Source organism: Macrobrachium rosenbergii, chromosome 6 (assembly GCF_040412425.1).
Source record: "Macrobrachium rosenbergii isolate ZJJX-2024 chromosome 6, ASM4041242v1, whole genome shotgun sequence".
In the NCBI taxonomy this organism is placed as follows: domain Eukaryota; kingdom Metazoa; phylum Arthropoda; class Malacostraca; order Decapoda; family Palaemonidae; genus Macrobrachium; species Macrobrachium rosenbergii.
In genome coordinates, this window is record NC_089746.1 from 41,103,599 (window position 1) to 41,129,011 (window position 25,413).

Below are 25,413 nucleotides of genomic sequence, written 5' to 3' on the forward strand. Positions count from 1 at the left end.
AAAGGGAGCGGTATGAAGGTGAAGTACCGACAAGTGGGTGCAGCAAACGACCTTTTGTAATGCCTGTCATTTGGTGATGAAGGTGACAGATTTTCCGCCGTCGTCCAGTTCGAGTCCTGCCAATCTCAAGGCTGGCCTTATATAAGTTTCGGGACAGTAAGTGACGGCCCTAGAATCGATATTTTTTGTCCAAGCCAATCTCTATTACCGTCATTTGCTTACGAAATAAATACACCATTATAATATCTACTCACAGCAACAAAAGGCGCCGCCACTCTGGTTGCTATGTTATCTCAATGATCCAGATCAGGAATATGGTAGGTGGTTTCTAACCTTGACTATTATCAAGGCCAAGCTTTTAATGTAGCCCCCTTTATCGTACCTATAAACTAGTAATTAGGTCATTTAGCTTTACAGCGGTCTTCGGGAACTGATAAGCAGCTATCAGATCACTTAACGCTGGTAGTAACGCAACTAGGGTGCAGGCAGGATGTGTACCCGGTTAGCGACCTTGGTTGCAAGGGACGTTGTCACATGTAAGCTTAAGCGTGTTTCTCGGTTAGATAGCATCTCCCTTAAGGCTACGTTACAGTTCTTCATCACCCGATCATGATGAGAGAGACTTATCTACAAGAGAGAGAATGGGAATGCCTTGTCATTACACGAGTGTTCTGATATTTCATCTGATTCAAGTGCCTCGTTTGTCACAGCATTGTTATACAGTTCTTACTTTTTTTTTCTTTGTGTGCTTGGGAAATTAAAATGTCACATCTGCAACATGCAACAATCTCTAGTAAATTTTCAAGGAAGCTGTGACAGACTTATGCTTTATTTTTCCTTCGATTTTTGTGCCCATATGATAAAGATCAAAATTGTTTTCCCAACTCTCGTGACCCCAGTTTTGGAGCAACATACAATAGCTTACTTTAGCGACACATTCTAAAATTGAGCGAATCTACGTTGGCAAAGGTTTGCTCAGACCGACTCTGCTCATGTACTTGTTCAGTAATCCACGTTCGTGTGTGACTTGTCTTTATGACTTGCATTTCACTATCTGCTGGGGAAGCAAGCACGATATTCAGCTATTCATACAAACAGCGGGATGACTGAAAAATCTGATGGGTCATTTTGCAATTAGAATTCAGTGTACAATTCACGTTTGTGTAACAATGCCAAAAATTTCAGTCTAGCAATCAGTAGAACGGCGTTTGATGTGTTTCGCACTTTTCAGCCAACATTTTGTTATTGTGTCCTTAAGACTTCAGATTGATGCAAAAAGTGATCGATTAATTCGACTAAACGATTTACTTCCTCTTGAAAGCAAGTAAATTATGGCTCCATCGAGCATACCCGGTTCATAGTAAGCACGCAAGTAAAGTCTACAAAATTTATTCAGCGCTGTTGTAAGCATCCATTCTATATTTGCAATTTAGCTAAGGTCCTTATTGGAGGAAAAACAAGTATCTCACGTGTTGAAAAGATTGCTCAGATAACCTGAATTAAAAACATACTTAAACTTGAAATTCCCATTCATAGTCCAGCAGAGTTCTTTAAGATCAATTATGCTGTTTAACTTGACTGGTTCAGTCACCCCTTCCAGCTGTAGTCCAGTTAGTCATCACTTTTCGGTAATATAGCGTAAAACTAGATTGTGAGAATACGGAGGGATCAAACAATTAAAATCATGTTTATGGTATAATATTTGCAAAACTCGAGTGCTACCCAGCCAAGAATTTTAGACTTTCAGCATAACGCATAAAAAGTTAGGTCCAACTGAAGCAGTGCTACGGACTAAACGTTTTAACAAATTGCCATGCGACAGTCTTGTATACTTGGCGGGTATCCTCTAAGTTTAATGACCGAAACTGAAGATTTCACCCTTCTAATAAATAAATAACATTTATTTGGTCAATCGTACTCATCCAACCTATATATACAGTAAGCAATCGTAACATAGGTCTATCTTTATTAACATCTGTAATGTACAAAAGATAATTGCTGATTTTAATACTGATATTACGCAATATCAAGCGATATAGTTACGAAAGATGAACTCCTTAAATATATTACAAATGTGGTGCTCGATATGGAATATTTAAAATAAAAAAAGATGTCAACGTGAATATTATTCACGTAACCATTCGTAAGTCGGCAACAAGCGCTCATATATTTTCAATAAGCCTTTTGGAATTGTTAGTAAACACTACGATCGCAGACCATAAATATTTGAGCTCGAAATGAATAGCCAACAGTTGCCAGAGATTAATCCGACAGTCCAGCAGTGCGGTTTGTTGTTACGATGTTTGTTTTTATATATAAGTTTTTTCTAAACCAGATGCATGTCTGCGTTAATACAACATAATGAATGTACACCAGATAGATAGATAGTCATCTGATGACGGTCATAATTCAAAGGATAAATGTGTTCTCGTGACAGCGATACCCAACGAGTCAGATTATCCTATCTTAAGAAAATTATTATGCAAAATGAGTTATGGTTCGTAAGCAGTGTTTTAATGTTACGAGTTATCCTGCCATGTGTTATCGAGAGTACCAATTTGTGAGAAGGCTTATACATAGCCGAAGACGAATTGCGCTTGGGAAATCTGATTGTATCGGGTTACACGGTTTAGCTCTGATTGAAAATATCGAATTTTTCCAACAAATTCTATCCAATTTAGTATAGTGAATACTTTTTGCGGTACTATCGTGTCCCTTCTCGCGGCTGCTTGCTGCACTTCGTTCTACAATCGAACATATCCTTTTTTCGAGTTTAAAATAAGCTACCGGGAGACACTAACCGGCCACCAAGATGACCACGCCTCTTGCAACGGCGGTGGGTTTTTTCTCCCCTTCGCACTTGGTATTATGGTAGTGTTGAGAAGATCAATTGACTTTGTTATTGTGGATGGTGCGTCGTAACTGACTCCAGGAAGTAAGACAAATCTCCTATACCGGGTGGATGGAAATAAATATGATCCCAAAGGAACGCAGCTGGTTCAGTATGATAGAATCCTGTACCAGGCCTTCATTATTCCGTTGATAACAGCAATGGGACACTGAACAACTTAATTTATTAAAGACTTAATTTGCCTATCGTGACTATTTCCCTTTAGATTGGTATGTACGATTTTGTGGGGAAATTGTATATGCAATGGATTTTTGTACATAACTGATGGTAAAGATTTTATTTAGCACTGGCACCTACACCCAGAAAGTAGAATGTATCTCGCTGATGCGCGTAACTAGAGTTGACTAAGTCTTCTACAGACGTCCAAAGTTAATCGTAAGGGAGACTGCCGATAACATGTACTAGAAAATTATGACAACCACATTTTAAATACTTGGCAAAACACTTTTAAATGAACCTTTTTAAATAATCATAAACCATAACATAATTCTAAAGCCGTCTTTTCTAAGCAACTGCAACAATAAGTGAAGAGGAAGACAAGGAATATGAGAATGGAGAGGAAGGGGAATGTCTGGCATGGAGAGTGCAAAGACTGTAAGAAAGGGCCTGAGGAGGAATATGAGGGAGGTAAGGAAGAGGAATATGAGGGAGGTACGGAAGAGGAATATGAGGGAGGTACGGAAGAGGAATATGAGGGAGGTACGGAAGAGGGATGTGAGGTAGGTAAGGAAGAGGAATGTGAGGGAGGTAAGGAAGAGGAATATGAGGTAGGTAAGGAAGAGGAATATGAGAGAGGAACGGAAGAGGAATATGAGGGAGGAACGGAAGAGGAATATGAGGGAGGTATCGAAGAGGAATATGAGGGAGGTAAGGAAAAGGAATATGGTGACGGTAATGAAGAAGGAATATGAGGGAGGTAAGGAAGAGGAATATGAGGGAGGTACGGAAAAGGAATATGGGAGAGGTACAGAAAAGGAATATGGGAGAGGTACAGAACAGGAATATGGGAGAGGTATAGAACAGGAATATGGGGGAGGTAAGGAAGATGAATATGGGAGAGGTAAGGAAGAGGAACATGAGGGAGGTGAGGGAGGTAAGGAAGAGGAAGAGTAATATGGGGGAGGTAAGGAAGAGGAATATGGGGGAAGCAAGGAAGAGGAACATGAGAGGGGGTTAAGGAAGAAGAGTATGAGAGAAGTACAGAAGAGGAATATGAGGGAGATAAGGAAGAGGAATATGAGGAAGGTAAGGAAGAGGAATATGAGGGAGATAAGGAAGAGGAATATGAGGGAGATAAGGAAGAGGAATATGAGGGCGGTAAGGAAGAGGAATATGAGGAGGTAAGGAAGAGGAATATGAGGAGGTAAGGAAGAGGAATATAAGGAAGGTAAGGAAGATGAATATAAGGGCGATAAGGAAGAGGAATATGAGGAAGGTAAGGAAGTGGAATATGAGGGAGATAAGGAAGAGGAATATGAGGGAGATAAGGAAGAGGAATATAAGGAAGGTAAGGAAGAGGAATGTGAGGAAGGTAAGGAAGAGGAATGTGAGGAAGGTAAGGAAGAAGAACATGAGGGAGGTAAGGAAGAGGAATATGAGGGAGGTAAGGAAGAGGACTATGAGGGAAGTAAGGAAGAGGACTACGAGGGAGGAAAAGAAGAGGAATCTGGGGAGAGAAGAGGGAAGGAGGAAAAGAATAATCTGGGAAGGTAGGGAAGAAATTTGAGGAAGGTAGGGAAGAATTTGAGGAAGGTAAGGAAGAGAAATATGAGGGAGGTAAAGAATAGGAATATGAGGGATGTAAGGAAGGGGAATATGGGGGAGGTAAGGAAGAGGAATATGAGGAAGGTAAGGAAGAGGAATATGAGGGCAGTAAGGAAGAGGAATATGAAGGTGGTAAGGAAGAGGAATATGAGGGTGGTAAGGAAGAGAAATATGAGGGAGGTAAAGAATAGGAATATGAGGGATGTAAGGAAGAGGAATATGGGGGCGGTAAGGAAGAGGAATATGAGGGCGGTAAGGAAGAGGAATATGAGGGCAGTAAGGAAGAGGAATGTGAGGGCAGTAAGGAAGAGAAATATGAGGGAGGTAAGGAAGAGGAATATGAGGGAGGTAAGGAAGAGGAATATGGGGGAGGTAAGGAAAAGGAATGTGGGGGAGGTAAGGAAGAGGAATATGAGGGATGTAAGGAAGAGGAATATGGGGGAGTTAAGGAAGAGGAACATGAGGGTGGTAAGGAAGAGGAAAATGAGGGTGGTAAGGAAGAGAAATATAAGGGAGGTAAAGAATAGGAATATGAGGAATGTAAGGAAGAGGAATATGAGGGAGGTAAGGAAGAGGAATATGGGGAGATAAGGAAGAGGAATATGAGGGTGGTACGGAAGAGGAATATGAGGACAGTAAGGAAGAGGAATATGAGGGTGGTAAGGAAGAGGAATATGAAGGAGGTAAGGAAGAGGAATATGAGGGAGGTAAAGAATAGGAATATGAGGGGGGTTAAGGAAGAGGAATATGAGGGTGGTAAAGAAGAGGAATATGAGGGTGGTAAAGAAGAGGAATATGAGGGAGGTAAGGAAAAGGAATATGAGGGAGGAGGACTATTATGTAAGAGGAAAAAGTGGGGAGAGTATGACGGAGGGAAGGAAAGGAAATATAAAAGGCCGGGAAGATGAATAGGGAAGGTAGGAAGAGGAGCAGGAAAGGTAGGAAGAGGAGGAGGAATAAGACTGAGAAGAGGAGGAATAGATAGATGAGAATCAGGAGCAAGCAACTGTGTCATTGGTAAGGAAGTCTACCTGTGGGGAGCAATACATTTGCCTGAACCCTAATCCGAGTTGATTTCGGTGGATTTCATCCACCAGAACTCACCGGATTCTACGGCTATTAACCAGAATATCCGCGAAACCATTCCATCACTGACATTATTCCGTTAGCTCTTCAAAGTAGTGGAGGCAAGGTTGGTTTACCACGTTAATTACTCCGTTCTACCTCCCTAGCATAACCATCATTCGACCAGATTTCGTTCCGGATTTCCTGCCCAAAAACTCACTCTCTCTCTCTCTCTCTCTCTCTCTCTCTCTCTCTCTCTCTCTCTCTCTCTCTCTCTCTAAGACTGATATCATAGCTACAAGAAACAGATCGGTTAAATAATATTTTTCTTCACCGTACATTCTTCCGAGTTGAATGCTGGTTAGAAATCAGATTTATTGCACGTGTATTCTAGTAATGCTTTTTTACTAGGCAAATTCAGTTCAATGCAGCCATGAGCCATAAAAAACAGCCTTATTTAAAAACGCCACGAAGATTGTCTTATATGTTTTATAACTGCCTAACCCAGCAAACTAACACACTAAAAAATGTAGTGTAAGAAAAACTCCCGAAACATGCAAAAACAGAAAGAAAATCACGTGGCATCAAAGGCATCGAAGGCTGCAAGCTATATATCATGCAAGCAATTATCGTGGATAATGTTACTTGTCTAATAGGTCAAGCTATCAGATTATGACAGGGAAAGTGAGGACCTTATTAACGCGATTGACATTTAAATCCGTAATCTGAATGCTCTTCACTGAAAAATCCCTTTGATGTATAGATGAAGCTCTTACAAATTACCAGGTGACTAAAGCACTAAATTTTGAACAAAATGACACCTATGGTAAATATTTCATACTTGTCAGCGCACAATTACTATAGTATGTCCATCTCCTCACCAGCGAGGACCAGTGGTTCAGCTGAAATGTCATAATTTTGAGTTTAACTGAACTCTCACTGCTGAGATAACTAAATAAACAATTTCTTTAAACCTGGCGTATGTAGCTTTTTTTTTTTTAGTCAGTCCACAAAACAGCCTTCGCTGGCCAAAATATATCCATAGTAAATCCACATACACCTGTTTAAAACTGACATTTTAATCGGCTTAACTTTCAATGCATTTAAGACAAACTGGTCGTTGTGGTTTACTTCCTAGTGTTACTCATTCTGCATTGTGATATGCAATATCGTTATGGGATCTCTGGCACCACGAGTGTCAAGAACTCTGAAGAAGACCCGTAATTACTATAATTAATGGCCGGCGCTTAATACTAATGGTGGCATTAGGATGATCATTTTAGAAATGGTGGGAGATCAGACATTTGTATTACAACACATTAACCATAGTGCTATGTCCCTACCGCGAGCGCAGGGATGCATAAATACAACTTATATTAAGTTATATTTTTATATTTGTTAGTTACAGTAAATTGCTTGTGTGCATTTCAAGCAGTGGGCAATGAACGCTAATTTATAATACTATCGACCTGCTATCAGCGAAAACGACAAAGATATGACCATTGAAAGCGGAGGGTAATTTGCATCTCACAAGAACAGGAAAAAATTGAAAAATTAATAACAATAAAACGCGTAAAACTCAAACCATTGAGCCAAAACCAACGAATAGTTTGTCCCCTTCACAGTAGTTAACAAATCCGAAATCACAGAATGATTTCATTATGTTTTATGGCAAAAAATATATCAAAAATATATTTGACGTTGAAAACATTCATCGATTTTGTGGGCAAGGATCTGGTTGCCCCAGTTGTTGTTAGTTTCGTGAAAATCGGGCAGAAACATAAAATAACAATCATAATATTTCACGATTGCTGAAACATTCTAATATATATCGTCACAAGTGATTTCTAATATATATTTACCCAACTAAATCTCATCGGTGCTCGGCAGAATTGTCCATTTTCACCTTCAAATATTCATTAACAATCGATCTATAGCACAGGTGGAATCAGATCATATTTATCTTGGGTTTAATGGACAAAAACAAAAAATCTATCAACAAAAACAATACGCAAAAGAAGTAATGTCAACTCCAGTTCCATAATCGGGTCAACACCAAGTTCTAATCACTCATTACCTATAGCGAATACGTTAAAATCCGTTTCACAGTTCTCATTAAATCCTCCTCCAAACGTACACAGATCTGCAAGCAAATCCTAACGTAGATATAACTTGCTTGGGCAAGAATTAACAAAGTCATATCACTACAAATTAAAATCCAATCTAATACGTCTTGTCCATGTGGCAACATATGCTAATTAATCTTTAACTTACCGGAACACTGATATTTTTAATATAAAATTAAATCACGTGAATTACTAAGAATTAACGCTATGTTCGGTTAGATTTGCCGTAATTATATGCAAGAGTAAACAAAATTAAATCCACTAAAGCCTTCCAAATACCTTGACAGTATCAAGGGGAATGACGAACAATAGTTTTCCGCAAAGTCCTGAGTGTACGATAACCAAACATAATAACGAATTTGAGAGCAGCTGATCTTACCTTATGCCAGGTTCCACACTCCACACTGTTGAGCAAAGAAAATTATTAAGATCCCCTCGACTGCAGGACTTGCACAATCCATAATACTGCTTATCACCCATCCCTCACGTCAATCATCGTAATCACGTAGTAGGCCTACGTGGCTACAATTTCTTGGAAATGAAAATCCGCGCACACAGAAACGTTTGTTCACCACAACGGGACACCTCTTAAACATCGACTGAAACGTTCAAGTTTTTATGCTGGAACTAAAGGAGTTCAAATGACAGGCCTCTGTCAAGTACGGGCAGACAATGAACTGACGCGTGAACGAAATCGCAGCAGAGTCAATCAGGCAATTCCCTCTAATAATCGAGCAGCTCGTCGAAGTGGCCTTTCGCTGTTTGGTCTCCTGTTCGCTCGTTCTGTAGAAGCTGTCCCTCACGGAATATTGTCTTGTTAAGTTTTGATGAAAACAAAACCCATTTCCATTCACCATCTGGTAGAGTTTTTATGGAGGCCCTTTTGCCAAACCTCACTGGCGCCATCCCGTGAATAACTTTTTCTTTTGTTACTGATTTCAATATATGTATAATCTTTCTCAAATATATAGTCTTTACATCCTTTAGCTCATAGGGCATCTTACTGAAAAGTCTGAATACCCTGTATTCGAAGGTTATCTTATGCCTTTGTGCATCTGGCCTCTTTAATTTTTGTCCATGCTCCTGTACGCAATGATACTTACAATGGTACATTTTAGTACATGGATCCATTTTTTTGTGTGTGTGTGTTTATGAATTTCAATAGTTAGATATCTCACTCACTGAATGTTCAAAAGGCAGACCTCAGTATAATACCTCTTTCAAATTTCAGATTTCTTTATGTTTCATCACTCTACCTTTCATACATTAATAAAGCCTTATTAAGGCAAGGGTAAAGAAAAATCACAGAAAATAGCTTTCGTTTTAATTAAATCCAATTCGTAATCATTTTTGCCAATTAGGATATTAAAAAAAATATAAAAGAAAACTGTGCTGCACGAATCAAATCACAAAAAACTTCTACCATATAGCCAAGAAGTGTACAGATCGTTCTAAGTAGGTTTCACACGAATTTCGGTAAATTTTGATTTTACAACATTTAATAATTCATGTGCAAAGTAAGAGATGTAGAAAATAACAAGACACAGACAAGCGAAAATAAAAGATACTGACATCTGTAGATTTAGCCTCATTTCTTCCGATATCCTCCTTGCAGTGTTCGTCATTGTGGTCGGTCCTGTAACAGAATTGGGTAAAAAACAGTTATTCAGATGTACAAATATACAGAAGTGTCACATCAACTGGCTGCCGATTATATCACTAAAAGGAAGGCCCGCTAATACACACATGCACGAGAGCCTGCCCACACGCACACAGTACAAACATGCGCAATATATGAATATATACATGTATATATGTGTGTGTTTAGATATATACATACATACATGATCATATATATATATATATATATATATATATATATATATATATATATATATATAATTTGTTTGTATATAACCATCAACGCATCTTTTCTCCTTAGAATATTTTGAGATGAAGTTGCGTGGCCCATGACCCTTATAAATATTTTTACCTTTCCAAGGAATCGAACGTTGACCCTTACGTGGTTGAGGTAAATTTTAAGACCAGCTGACTGTCAAGTTCCAATTATACTTTTAAAAAGATGACACCAAAAGGGTATAGTACAGTCATCTGGTTATTACTAGGTCTTAAGAATGAAGTTGCTCGCCAGTGCTCTATTCTGGGCCGACGGGTAGGTGGCAAGCCAGGACTGAACCAGGGCTTTGCAAATGGATGTATTTATGTGTGTGTGTGTGTGTGTGTGTGTGTGTGTGTGTGTGTGTGTGTGTGTGTGTGATCCAGCACAACTCTGAAACCCACTGAGAAATTTCAACAAACTTGGTATACATATGACTTACCATCTAGAAAAGAATACTGTGGGGGTAAGACATCACTGTCACCAAAGGGGTGGGGGGTGGGGGTGGGAGGGTTCCCTGAAACGGGGCTGGTTCTGCCCGTAGACTTAGTAACTAAATAAACTCACGAAGTTATCATACCTCATTTCAGTATACATATGAATTACTATGTGGAAAATAATACTGTGGGGGTTAAGACATCACTGGCACCAAAGGGAGTCGGGGTGGGAAAGAGATGACATGTACAAATAACCGAAAATGACAGATATTAGTGTCTAATCCATAGTTTTCGAGGTCGCTGAAGTGAATGGTGATACTCCCGATGCCCTTTGAGTCCAAGTTCAGCCCCAATAGGAAGGCGGGGTGAGAAGGGATTAAGTATAAAATGTCTAAAATGCTGAGGAAAAGTAACTGAAGTAACTATCTTAACAAGAGAGAGAGAGATTTTATTGGTTGTCTTTTGAGTTTTCCCAGGCACATAGTATATATATATATATATATATATATATATATATATATATATATATATATATATATATATATATATATATATATATATATATATATATATATATATATATATATATATATATATATATATATATATATAAATGGATATGTGTGTGTTCCAGCATAACTCTGAATAGCATTGAGCAATTTCAACAAACTTGGTATACGTAATTATGACTTAACATCTAGAAAAGAATACTACGGAGGTAAGACATCACTAGCACCAAAGAGGTGGGAGTGGGAAGGCCTTCCCTCAGACAGGGCTAGTTCTGCCCACCAGACTTAGTAACTAAATAAACTCTACAGGTTTACCATACCTCATTTCGGCATATATACGACTTACTATCTGGGAAAGAATACTGTGTGGGTAAGACATCACTAGCACCATAGGGGTCGGGGTGGGAAGGGATGACATGTAAAAATAACAGAAAACGACAGATTACTGTCTAATCTATAGTTTTCGAGGTCACTGAGATGAACAGTGACACTCCTGATACCATTTAAGTCCAAGCCCCAACAGGAATGGGGGTGGTGGGAAGGGCTGAAATATAAAATGTCAAAAATGCTGAGCAATGTAACTGAAGCAACTATCTTAACAGGAAAGGGGAAAGGAGAGAGTGAGAGTGAGAGAGAGAGAAAAAGAGAGAGAGTAGAGATGGTGTTACGGAGGAGAGAGAGAGAGAGAGAGAGAGAGAGAGAGACAGACAGAGAGAGAGAAAGAGAGAGAGAGAGAGAGAGAGAGAGAGAGAGAGAGAGAGTGTTTTAGAGAGAGAGAGAGAGTTTGTGTGTGTCATTCAGTGTAATGTGTGTGTGTGTGGTGTTGTGTCAACTTTTAGGGAGAAAGAGAGAATATTTATACTTGTCATTCAGATATAATCATATAGCGCTATTATATAACTGATATATATATGTTTTATATATATATATATATATATATATATATATATATATATATATATATATATATGTATGTATGTTTTATAAATACATATATATATATGTATGTGTGTGTTGGTGTGCAAGATTGCTATAGTATACTTCCTGGTGAGAATTATACGTCGAAGGTCTCGAAATAAGAGGAGATAATTCCTTGATCAATATGTAACATCAAATCATGGTTTGGAAAAAAAATCCATTCTGCATGTAATCAATTAATCCCTTATTGACAATATAGCTTTTATTAACTGATATTTAGGGCCAAAGTCATTTAAAACCATGCGGTGCTAAACACAGTAATTTTTTTATTTATTTGTACAAATGGTTTCCATTGATATGTCTTTGTCAAGAAGTTTGCACTTGGCCTCATATCCACTTCATCTCCTTACCATAGCTATGAGCACTTTTGGCTCAATCTGAGCCTTTTAACTTATTTGATTGCTTGCACATATTTAATGATATTGACAATATTATAAAGAGAACAATGTGTAGCATACTGCCACATACATCAAAATAGGAGTTTGTACCAATGTATGAAGAATTAGTCAGGAATAAATCTAACTGATTTCGGATGTCAAGTTTAACCAACTCTTCCATAGTGATTTTGTATGCCAAAAAAATATAGGCAAACATACTGAATATCTCTGTAGAAGTATTTAGAAAATAAGTGCAGAATGTTTACAAATGTCCTCCAGTGATAAATACTCATTATTCAGTGTCTTTAGCTGACGGAATTTGGTGCCATAAGATTTTCCACAATTTGAGACTCACACTTCTCAGGGAATCAGAACAAAGCAATGCGAAGGATACGACGTACCTGACATCCAAGCGTTTCATTTTTCGTTCAGTTTAACCACTTCCTCTGCGTGAACCACGACTACCACCACGTCTGGTGCCATTAAAACGCCTGGTCCCATATTTTTCGGCGCTGGTAGTTTCATTGGAGGTGTCACGACGAACTCTGGATATCACCATTTCTCCCTCTGTTGCCTAGGAAGTTTGCAAAGATTATTAAAAGTTTCCAGGAAATGTCCTATCGTACAATAATCTCCAGTGTCTGTAAGAAATGCCTACAAAGTGTGTTATTCAAGAAGTGTTATCATGAGAAAGCAATAAGTCATTACAGCGCTTTTAGAGATAGTCATAAGTTTTATACTATCTCAGGCCCCCTTGATATGCAATAAAAAAGAATATTCTAAAACGTAAAGGCATGGTTAACTATACAATGAAATTCATAAACAATGGATATCATACGATTTACTTAGATGCGGTTAAATAAATTGTTACAAAGGTACTTGAAAGAGGGGACCTCAACAGCCAGGAATCTGCAAATATGTTTCAACAGTGATTGTATAGTAGTTCGGCAGCGATGGTGAACTTCTCTATATGTTTATGAAGCGGCTAATGATATGGAAGTTTTCAACATAAGGGATCCTCCACATTTTAGCTGTTAAAATATATGTCAGTCAGGACCCTTCCGTTATTTTTATCTGGAGCATCATCCCATCAGGGAAACGGCTTGATTTCCAAAGAAAGAATGAAAGAAAGAAAAAATATTTACACACGTATATATTACACACAAATGCACACACTCACATATATACTGTATATATATATATATATATATATATATATATATATATATATATATATATATATATATATGTTTATATATATATATATATAATTTATATATATATATATATATAATTTATATACATATACATATATATGTATATGTACATATATGCACTTAGGAACATTTTACCCCAATGGTCTAGTACTGAACACGGCGAAACACATTTTATCACCATGAGGCTAATATTAACACGACGAAACAGTGTAGATGAATCACTGTTTCGCCGTGTTTAATGCTAGCCCCTCTTGGATCAAACGCTCCTAAGCGAATTGGTGATTTCATGAGTTCCCTGAAAACTTCAGGGACTTGGTGAAATCATTGGTGTCACAAATTTACTGTAACATATATGCAACATTATGCATATATGTATATGTAAACATATATATATGTATATATATATAAATATACATAATTATATATATATATATATATATATATATATATATATATATATATATATATATATATATATATATATATATTAACGACTGTATTTTACAAGTCAGTCATATCTTAAAAATCAGCTCAACTTTGTTAGGTTGTACACAGAGATACTTGGTGAGCTTAGGTGATGCAGTCTCTCTTTCTATCTGTGTGCATGACATATCTAGTTTGCATGCATTGCTGTATCTGTGTATCATGAAACCTCATCAATGCTTGTATGAGTAACAGTGATTTATTGTGTAACTTGTACTACCATCCAATATACAATACATATATATATATAATATATATATATATTCTATATATACATTTATATGCATATATATATAGGTATATATTGTATATTGGGTGGTAGTACAAGTTACGCGATGCTGTGTATCACTGCTGCTCATACAAACACTGATGAGGCTTCACGATACGTAGAAATAACAATGCATGCAAACTAGATATGTCATGGTACACACAGGTAGAAAGAGAGCCCTGCATCATCTAAGCTCACCAAGTATCTCTGTGTACAACCTAACAAAGTTGAGCTGATTTTAAAGATATGACTGACTCTTGTAAAATACAGTCGCTAATGATATGGTCATTGACGTATTCTGAAGAAAGATCTTACCTCTGCCTCATAGGCAATAAGGACGACAAGGACAGCCAGTACTAACAGAACCTTCATGATTCCTCCAAGGGATGCGTCTGCAAAAACCTAAGGCTGCGACTTGGCTCCGTTCTGTCCTACTTCGACTTATATAGCAAAGGCAGTTCTGCTTCAAGGATCAAGAATAAGTCTGAATCTCATGTTTTACTCGAACATACTCGTTTTACGCGAAATTATACGTTTGGAAAGGATTCTTGCTTGAAAATTCATCGATTAAACGGAAATGACTTCACACAATGGGCAATGACGTCACAACAACATTTTTTTGTAATGCCGTTTTCATGCCTCAAAAGGAAAATATTCCACGTAAAATACAGATTTAATATCCACTTTTTGTCTTTAGTTTCTTTTTTACCCTTTTTGCATTTGCAAATGGTTACATGTGCATAATTTTAGTAAGTGAAACGACATGGACGTCTTTGAGTGCCCTGACAGGCGGGAAATCTGGTGAGCAAGAGTTCACACCTCCTAAAAACTGAGGAAAACATACTTTCATAGTTAAAGCGCGGCTTAAGCACCTACATTGAGTAACATTATTCATGAAAAAATATTAGTAATGACATTTTTAGTGCATGAACGTTACAAATGAATTATAAAATGTAATATAATATAAAGACCAACAATGTATCTTCTCCTGACGTCAGGATGACCAAAGAAAAATTCGGAGGCGGGACTGGATGCGTTTCGTCCACGCAACTGGATCAGTCACAGTGCTAATTACATGGCGGATTTTTATCGTGGTGTTTTCTTGCTTCACCGAGTCTTAAGTAACTTCCTGTGAGTGCTATTGTCTGTGCATGATTACGTTTTCTGGGTTTGTTCATGCCTTTCAGTTTTGTGACACAAAGGTTTAGAGTATTCTATAATCATGAATATATATATTTTTTGTACAAGTCTTGGAAATTTTTTATTTAATATTTTCATTTTCCCGTACGTGATTTCTTAAGGACCCATGTAAATTTCAGTTTTAATGAGGTGAATGACTATGAATAACTTTGATCATTACAATAACAGTTTCTGAAATGGAGATACATTACGCCCAGGACAGACAAACGAATACTCTCGAGAATCCCGTGCTCCTCAAAACAAAAAAAAAAAAAAGTTCAGCTCATGTCTACCTTAAACCAGTAACTGATTTCCTTCTCCTTTAATATGCAGCAACTTGCATTTTATGACAACATGGTCGTTAGTGTTCCAACTTCTTAAAATCATAATTTGTAGTTTCCTATTTTATTCCTTGCTCACTTGTGTGTAAGTCTTAGTCATTTGTTATTTAAGACTGAAAATGACTCCCTGCCAACATCTCAAACTTGGGTACCTTGAAATGTAGTAAAAACTAATTTCTTTGTTTCATAACCTTAAGATCAACGAAATATTAATCTGAATTCCAAAACTTTAAGGAACACTACGGTTCTGCGTTCTAACAAATTTTAAAGATGTTCTTAAATACAAATAATTCATTTATAATCATCGTTGTATTACTGTAATACTAACAATGACGAATAGTTTACATAAATAACACCAATACGTCTTTACTGAAGCATTTAGCGTAGCTGAATTTTCCACCTGATTCGGTTCTCTTGAACTGATAAAGAAAAGTCATTCGTCTCTTGCAACATTCAAACATTTCAATAAAGCTAACTTCTGCACTTTTTCCACCGTTCTCTACATTTCATAAAAAGGAAACTACTTTAGATTTTAACAGATATAAAAGTCTATCCCTGATGAATGTATGCATGACATCAGTTTACAACGAAACTCAAAAGAAATGAAAAAGTTACTAAATCTAACTTCGTACGCAAACAAATTTGAATATTTTCACAGACGGCGCTTCTCGTCGGCTTAATTAGATGATTAACTCTGCATCTAATTAGTGACGTGGACTCAAGAAGACAAGAAGCAGGAAATACATTTCACCAGGGATCGTACTGCATTCTCTTTAATCATTTTCCCTGACTGGATAAAGAGTATCCGGAAATAGAACTGCAGTACTTATTAGTAGAATGTCAGTTTTTACAAATTTGTCATCTTATAATTTTAAAGCAGAGGAATACTGAGTGAGTGAAAGAAACATCGACAGTAGGTTAGACCCGAGATTCATTTTAATGGAACTAATACCCTCAATTTATAAAAGGAATAGCATGTTTTTCCCTTCATTGCTGCTTCACAGTTACTTTTGTTATCAGCCAAAGTATGAATATTTGACCTCTTTATTCGTGACATGAATTCTAGTATTTTGGAAAATTAGGATTATTTCCCACCACACCGGAACAGTCATTATGACCAACAAGATGAAAGACATTGTTATGAAAGGAAGCTAGACAGCCATCCGTCATTGGTTTGTGAAATCCCCTAATTTTTTACCCCTGTGTGTTTTTTTACTCGTTATTTTTTTAGTCCTTTTTTACCCCTTGTTATTTTTTACCCTCAATTTTGTTACCGCTTTTTTTAAACCCCTGTTATTTTAACCCCTTGTTATTTTTCACCACCTGTTTTTTTTTTTACCCCCGTTATTTTTACACCCCTCAGGTGTATGCAATTCCCAAGGTGAAGTGAATTCTATATTACTCGCGTTTGAATATTTGTAAGCATGAAATGGCCACGTGCAAATAAAGGGATATTTGGCTGCTTTTACTGCTTCCAACTACTATGAAACTTGTAGTTACTCGAGACTTCTCCTTAAATTTCTAATCAATACTTGCTAAATGATCTCTTCATTTTACGAATCGTTCAATGACACAGATGACATGTAATAATAAATTTTAAAAATTGGTCTAAATACATTTATCTAATCTCGCTCTATCTCTTCAACTCCATTTCCCTTATTTTGTGACGAGGCCAAAATATGTACAGGCTCCAAGACCCTTCCAGGTTTTATTCAAGTTCGTCTTCTCCATTCTTCAAGAGAAAAAATCTCACAAAGGTCCTGTGAATTACTGAACGGAAGATTTAAGGTTTAGAGACAAATCAGTCGAGAACTTCAATTATTCATAGATCCTGAATTTTGCCTCCGTATCTGTGAAGATGCTTTTTTAGTCTTCTGAGAAATGGAAACGAAAACAAACTTGAAAAATAATTGTCTAATCAATTCTAATTTTTCAGAACATTCTCCTGCAAGACTATATAATACAGAATTATATACTTGTGATGTCATTAATCACTGTCATTAATCACTGTCATTTCTCTCTCTCTCTCTCTCTCTCTCTCTCTCTCTCTCTCTCTCTCTCTCTCTCTCTCTCTCTCTCTCTCTCTCTAGTAGTTGTATTATTTTAAGCTCGGCCGAAAAGCACAAGTGGTAAATTGTTACAGGGTATAAGAGGCCTAGTATGGACACCTGGACTCTGCTTGTCGAACATCTCTCTCTCTCTCTCTCTCTCTCTCTCTCTCTCTCTCTCTCTCTCTCTCTCTCTCTCTCTCTCTTGCATGTGACCTAACGCGAACAACAAGAGTATAGAAAACGACTGCGGACCTTCTACAGTACATCCGTCAGTACCTGACTCAAATCCCTGATTTGCATATTTCCCTACTTCCCATCTCTCTACAGAACGAGATTTCGCTGCCGGCTGCAGAGTTTCAGAGGGAATTGTCCCTGTCAGTAGTAATTCCTTACTCCTCCCAAACATGAGTACACTGGTCCCATGGTCACCTCCAATGAAGGTCCCATTTATTGAATGAATGAAGGAAATATAAAATTTAGGCCATAAGCCAAGCGCTGGGACCTACAAGGTCATTCAGTGCTGAAAGGGAAATTGAGAGTGAAAAGGTTTTAAAGGTGTAACGGGAAGAAAATCTTGCAGTTGCACTGTGAAACAATTGTTAGAAGAGGGTGGAAAATAAGATGAAAGAAAGAGAATATGAACGGAGGTACAGTAAAAGGAATGAAAGGGGTTGCAGCTAGGGTCCGAGGGGACTGCAAAAAACCTTCAAGTAATCCCTACTGTGCACTGCGTGAGGTGCGCTGACGGCACTACCCCCAAAAGGGTTTTCCCTTTATTAGCTCACACGAGAATCCAGGTACCAGTGCCCAAATCTACTGGTGCATTTATAAGCGACCAAGTTCAAGGAGCTGCAAGGTCTACCCTGAAGAAATCTGTTCCAAAGAAAAATGGTCATCTCCTGAAAAAGGTGCTGTAAAGAGAAAGTCCAGTCTCTCGCAAGACATGTGGAGAGAAGGAGAGATAAAGAAAAAAAAGAAAGCCTCCTATCATAACTGACTCACATAATATCATAACATAGCGAAGTAAAATATAGATACTTCGGCTGCCTCCCATCATTCCAAGGCCTTACTTGTAAGCACAATTAAGATATTATTGAACCTATTGTAAGAGGCCACCTGAGGTCAGCTAGCTTTAATGTTTCATCTCACTGAGACCCTTTTAAAATTGCTCTTAGCAATATTGCTACTCGATATTACATCTTTTTCTTACAACACCCTTTTAAAGGTGAGTAGTCGGGAAAATTTCTAAAGCCTTAATACAGGAACTGTACTTTGTTTTCGATGGTTTCATTTTACCTTGTTCTGCACTGTGGTTATGACGTCAATCTAAAAATAGAACACATTTAGACAAAAAGAAATAAAACACGTTTAGAAAAAATTAAATGATCATCTTCATTTCAGCATGAATTTGAATTTCATATTGGCAAATGTTTCAATGTTTTCTTGCAGGTTGCAAGGAAAGAAATTTTTTTAAAAAAGGAATACCAAGAAAAGTTTAACAGGAAGAAACTTTATTAAATCTCTCAAGATTTGCCAGTTACTTTCAAACTCCTATATTTTGACAAGGTGCGTTCCATAACGCTCTGGCTCCAGTTTGACGTCACTTTTGGCATTCGGGTCTTACTGTTTTAATACTTCAACTATAATAAAAAGTCTTTTGAGTTTATAGAATGTCACTGGCTCTAAAAGAAATTTAATAAACCTAAACCTGGGAAGGGTTTCACAAAATGTTTATAACTTTAAATGTTTTAAAAAATATATTTATTGCTTTAAATGTTTCACAAAATATATCTATTACTTTAAATTTGCAATAAATACTTATTACTTTAATTCGTGAGATATAACTGCTTTAACTACACGGCTTCAACTAACTTTCCGATTATACGATACGTGCTTATAAATCAAGACCAATATGACGTAGCAATTGCCACTAAATACAAGTAATGTATTAACATAACCTTCACACGCTGCACAGCAACTACGAGTAAAGGCTACGGCTTTTACGTCAACAAAAAAAGCGAAATTCCATTGTTAAGGGATTTGTATGTCGCTGCGTTTGTACTTGCGTCTTTGTCAAAGCAACACAGCGAACCATACAAAGGCGGCCTTCGCTGGCAGACATCGGACCAGGTCCCAAAATCCCTGAAGGTTTCCACAGGCTCAGAGAGAGAGAGAGAGAGAGAGAGAGAGAGAGAGAGAGAGAGAGAGAGAGAGAAACAGGAAGCCTCCCTAAGGCTCGTAATTCTCTTATCCTTCCCCCCCCCCTTTTTCTTCCCTAGGTTACATCATCCCATGAATCTCTTTCTCCGAAGGACTTCCTTTGGTTTAATTACACAGAAACTGAGTTATACGGATGGCACACCTCACTTCCAGTTTGGCATCTCTCTCTCTCTCTCTCTCTCTCTCTCTCTCTCTCTCTCTCTCTCTCTCTCTCTCTCTAAGACTGATATCATAGCTACAAGGGACAGATCGGTTAAATCCAATATTTTTCTTCAGCGTAAATTCTTGAGAGTTGAATACTGCATAGAAATCAGAATTATTGCACGTACAGTCTAATAATGCTTTTTTACTACACAAATAAGGTCAGTACAGCCATGAGCCATAAACAGCCTTATTTAAAAACACCATAAAGATTGTCTTATATGTTTTATAACTGGCTAACCCAGCAAACAAACATAAAAAAAATGTAGTATAAGAAAAAAATCCCGAAACATGCAAAAACAGAAAGAAAATCACGTGGCATCAAAGGCATCGAAGGATGCATGCTATATATCATACAAGCAATTATCGTAGATAATGTTACTTGCCTAATAGGTCAAGCTATCAGATTATGAGAGGGAAAGTGAGGACCTTTTTAGCGCGATTGACATTTAAATCCGTAATCTGAATGCTCTTCACTTATACATCCCGTTGCTGTATAGATAAAGCTCTTACAAATTGCCAGGTGACTAAAGCACTAAATTTTGAACAAAATGATGCCTATGGTAAATATTCCATACTTGTCAGTGCACATTCACTATGTCCATCTCCTAACCAGCGAGGACCAGTGGTTCAGCTGAAAGGTCAGCATTTTGAGTTCAACTGAACTCTCACAGCTGGGATAACTAAATAAACAATTTCTTTAAACCTGGCGTATGTAGTTTGTTTGTTTTTTAGTCAGTCCACAAAACAGCCTTCGTTGGCCAAAATATATCCATAGTAAATCCATATACACCTGCTTTAAACTGACATTTTAAACTTAACGTTTAATAAGTGTAATATAAGGAAAATGCTTTACTTTCAATGCATTTATCAAGACAAACTTGTCGTTGTGGTTTACTTCCTAGTGTTACTCATTCTGCATTGTGATATGCAATATCGTTATGGGATCTCTGGCACCACGAGTGTCAAGAACTCTGAAGAAGACCCGTAATTACTATAATTAATGGCCGGAGCTTTAATACTAATGATGGCATTAGGATGAACATTATATCAGAAATGATAGGAGCTCGGACATTTCTATTGCATTTCAACACATTAACTACAGTGCTATGTCCCTATCGGGAGCGCAGGGATGCATAAATATATATATTAAGTTATACTTTTATAATTGTTAGTTTTACGGCAAATTGCTTGTGTGCATTTCAAGCAGTGGACAATGAACACTAACTTATAATACTGTCGACTTGCTATCAACAAAAACGACGAAGATATGACCATTGAAGGCGGAGGGTAATTTCCATCTCACCAGAAAGGAAAATATTGAAAAATTAATAACAATGAAACGCGTAAAACTCAAAACTTTGTGCTAACCAGCGAATAGTTGTCACCTTGACAGTAGTTATATATTTTGCAGTTTTACGCTAAATAACCAATTTCGCTTGGAAGTATTTCAAAACTTTAAGATCATCTTTGAGTTCCATAACAAATCCCAAATCACAGAATTATTTCTTTATGTTTTATAGCAAAAAATATATTTGACGTTGAAAGCAGTCATCGATTTTGTGGACAAAGGTCAGGTTGCCCCAGTTTCTTAGTTTCGTGAAAATCGGACAGATACATATAAAATAACAATCATAATACTTCATGATTGCGATAAACAATTCTGATATATCGTCACAAGTAATTTCTAATATATATTTACACAACTAAATCTCATCGGTGCTCGGCAGAATTCTCCATTTTCACCTTTCAAATATTCATTAACAATCGAACTATAGCACAGATGGAAATCAGACTCTATTTATCTTGGGTTTAATGGACAAAAACAAAAAATCTATCAACAAAAACAATACGCAAAAGAAGTAATGTCCACTCCAGATCCATAATCGGGCCAACACCAAATTCTAATCACTCATTACCTATAACATGATGAATATACTTGGTATAACTACGCCAAAATCCGTTTCCCAGTTCTCAAGTAATCCTTATCAAGAACAGCCAAACAAGCGCTCTAGTCAACATTTTTATTCCACTGGGACATTTCGGCTTTAACACACTATGCCATTTTCGACCAAAAATATAGGCAAACCACCAAAACATAAAACTTTATACTAGTAAAATACAAATCAAAGAAAGGTCACATTTGAGAATAATTTTTTATAAACTACACTACCATAAAAAAAAGCACACTACTCAGAAACATAGTGAAATTAAAACCAATACAATTCAGTGAATCACAACAGCCAATAAAACTAAGAAAAACACAAGAAGAGATAAAATAAAAAAACATCAAATAAAACACAGGACTAGAAACATTAGAAAAGACAAACAAACACGAAAAGAAAAATTACACAATAGAAAAATGAGCCTAATGAGTGGAAAGTGAGAGCGGACAGAAAATCAGTAGATTATAGACAACGGAAAGGATGACTGGTCTAGGTTAAGTTGTGGCTTAAGCTTGTGAATATGTATAGATTCTAAAATCTTCAAATCAGACAATTCTGAACAAGAATCTACAATTTTAAAATCCCTTTTACTTGGTCTTGCCTGACTGCGTATACTGCAATGTTCACGGATAGAAGACTGCTGCTTGACTTAGCAGTCTCAACCTGTCCTGTCACTGATCCCTGCATGCTGCCAGTATCTCGTTTTGAGCGCCTTTATGGAACTACCCAAATACCCAACTTGAGTTTATTTTTTCTTAGTTTTATTAACTATTGTCATTCACTGAATTGTATCAGTTTTAAGTCACTATGTTTTCTTTTCTGAGTAGTTTTTTTTTATGGTAGCGTAGTTCATAAAAAATTATTCTCGGGTGTGACCTTTCTTTGATTTGCATTTTACTAGTATAAAGTTTTATGTTTTGGTGTTTTGCCTCTATTTTAGGTCGAAAATGGCTCAGTGTGTTAAAGCCGAAAAGTCCCAGTGGAATAAAAATATTGACTATAGCAATTGTTTGGCTGTTGCTGATGAGGTTCAGATTCCCTAGGAACCAAACTCTAGCAATCATTTAATCCTCCTCCAGACCACAGATCTACGTGCAAATCCTAACAGAGATATTGCCTGCTTGGGTAAGTATTAACAATGTCACATCACAAAAATTAAAATTCATTTTAAAATCATTCATTCATTCATGTGGCAACATATGCTGATTAAATATTTAACTTACCAGAACGCTGATATTTTTAGTATTAAATTAAATCGCTTGAATTACTAAGAACTAACGCATGTTCAGTTAGATTTGCCGTAATTATGCACGAGTAAAAAAAATTAAAGGAAGCCTTCCAAATACCTTGTCAGTATCAAGGGGAATGACGAACGTTAGGTTTCAGCAAAGTCCTGACGGTAAATTAATCAAATATAATAACGAATTTGATAGCAGTTGATCTTACCTTATGCCAGGTTCCACACTCCACACTATTGAGCAAAGAAAATTATTAAGATCCCCTCGGCTGCAGGACTTGCACAATCCATAATAGTGCTTATCACTCATCGCCTTACGTCAATAATCGTAATCACTTAGTACGTCGCTAAAATTTCTGGAAATGAAAATCCGCGAACATAGAAACGTTTGTTCACCAGAACGGGACACCTCTTAAACATCGACTGATACGTTCAAGTTTTTATGCTGAAACTAAAGAAGTTCAAATGACAGGCCTCTGTCAAGTACGGGCAGACAATGAACTGACGCGTGAATGAAATCGCAGCTGAGTCAATCAGGCAATTCCCTCTAATAATCGAGCAGCTCGTCGAAGTGGCCTTTCGCTGTTTGTTCCCCTGTTCGCTCGTTCTGTAGAATCTGACCCTCACGGAATATTGTCGTATTAAGTTTTGATAAAAACAAAAGCCATTTCCATTTACCATCTGGTAGAGTTTCATCAATATCATCATCACTATCCAGGATTTTTATGGAGGCCCTACTGCCAAACCTCACTGGCGCCATCCCGTGAATAACTTTTTCTTTTGTTGCTGATTTCAATATATGTACAATCTTTCTCAAATATATAGTCTTTACATCCTTTAGCTCATGGGGCACCTTGCTGAAAAGTCTGAATACCCTGTATTCGAAGATTATCTTATGCCTTTGTGCATCTGGCCTCATTAATTTATTTGTCCATGCTCCCATACGCATTGAGACTTACAATGGTACATTTCAGTACATGGGTCCATTTTGTGTATGTGTGTGTGTGTGTGTGTGTTTATGAATTTCAATAGTTAGATATCTCACTCACTGAATGTTCAAAAGGCAGGCCTCAGTATAATACCTCTTTCAAATTTCAAATTTCTTTATGTTTCATCACTCTACCTTTCATACATTAATAGAGCCTTATTAAGGTAAGGGTAAAGAAAAATCAAAGAAAATAGCTTTCGTTTTAATTAAATCCAACTCATAATCATTTTTGCCAATTAGGATATTAAAAAATATAAAAGAAAACTGTGCTGCACGAATCAAATCACAAAAAAGTTCTACCATATAGCCAAGAAGTGTACAGATCATTCTAAGTGGGTTTCACACGAATTTCGGTAAATCTTGATTTTACAACATTTAATAATTCATGTGCAAAGTAAGAGGTTTAGAAAATAACAAGGTACAGTCAAGCGAAAATAAAAGATACTGACATCTATAGATTTAGCCTCATTTCTTCCAATATCCTCCTTGCAGTGTTCGTCATTGTGGTCGGTCCTGTAACAGAATTCGGTACAAAAACAGTTATTCAGATGTACAAATATACAGAAGTGTCACATCAACTGGCTGCCGGTTATATCACTAAAAGGAAGTCACGCTAATACACATACACATGAGAGCCTGCTCACACGCACACAATACAAACACGCGCAATATATGAATATATACATATATATGTGTTTATATATATACATACATACATGATCATATATATATATATATCATATATATATATATATATATATATATATATATATATATATATATATATATAATTTGTTTGTATATAACGATCAACGCATCTTTTCTCCTTAGAATATTTTGAGATGAAGCTGAGTGCCCCATGCCCTTATAAAAATATTTTTACCTTTCCAAGGAATCGAACGTTGACCCTTACGTGGTTGAGGTAAATTTTAAGACCAGCTGATTGTCAGGTTCCAATTATACTTTTAAAAAGATGACACCAAATGGGTATAGTACAGTCATTTGGTTATTACTAGGTCTTAAGAATGAAGTTGCTCTCCAGTGCTCTATTCTGGGGCCGACGGGTAGGTGGCAAGCCAGGACTGAACCAGGGCTTTGCAAATGGATGTATTTATGTGTGTGTGTGTGTGTTCCAGCATAACTCTGAAACCCACTGAGTAATTTCAACAAACTTGGTATACATATTACCTACCATCTAGAAAAGAATACTGTGGTGGT

General features: G+C 36.9%; 1 protein-coding gene and 2 long non-coding RNA genes across 4 annotated transcripts in view; 1 reads left to right on the plus strand and 2 right to left on the minus strand.

The window, feature by feature from the left end:
• Positions 1-4,702: 4,702 nt before the first annotated feature.
• On the plus strand, positions 4,703-5,393 carry LOC136839682 (uncharacterized). The gene is made up of 3 exons (XM_067106035.1): positions 4,703-4,759; positions 4,885-5,191; positions 5,245-5,393. The coding sequence occupies exons 1-3, from the start codon at positions 4,703-4,705 to the stop codon at positions 5,391-5,393; spliced, it is 513 nt and encodes a 170-aa protein (XP_066962136.1).
• Positions 5,394-9,175: 3,782 nt separating this feature from the next.
• LOC136839769 (uncharacterized) overlaps positions 9,176-25,413 on the minus strand; it is a 46,531-nt gene continuing 30,293 nt past the window's right edge. The window contains exons 1-3 of one of the 2 annotated variants that reach the window (XR_010853455.1): positions 23,417-23,706; positions 12,466-12,638; positions 9,176-9,502 (exon numbers count right to left, since the gene is read on the minus strand). This is a non-coding gene — a long non-coding RNA (uncharacterized lncRNA). Of the gene's footprint in view, positions 9,503-12,465; positions 12,639-23,416; positions 23,707-25,413 lie in introns of those variants that run through there. The other variant, XR_010853454.1, reaches the window with a different exon arrangement.
• Positions 24,384-25,413, minus strand: part of LOC136839770 (uncharacterized) — a 4,158-nt gene continuing 3,128 nt past the window's right edge. Inside the window, exon 2 of the long non-coding RNA XR_010853456.1 lies at positions 24,384-24,708. This is a non-coding gene — a long non-coding RNA (uncharacterized lncRNA). The remainder of the gene's footprint in view (positions 24,709-25,413) is intronic.

Excerpts from the sequence above, each read along its gene's own strand:
- LOC136839682 (XM_067106035.1), top strand. The coding sequence starts at position 4,703 with ATGAGGGATGTAAGGAAGGGGAATATGGGGGAGGTAAGGAAGAGGAAT. Across the intron at positions 4,760-4,884 it reads GGAAGAGGAATATGAGGAAG|GAAGAGGAATATGGGGGCGG; the intron begins GTAAGGAAGAGG and ends GAGGGATGTAAG. Across the intron at positions 5,192-5,244 it reads GGAAGAGAAATATAAGGGAG|GAAGAGGAATATGGGGAGAT; the intron begins GTAAAGAATAGG and ends GAGGGAGGTAAG.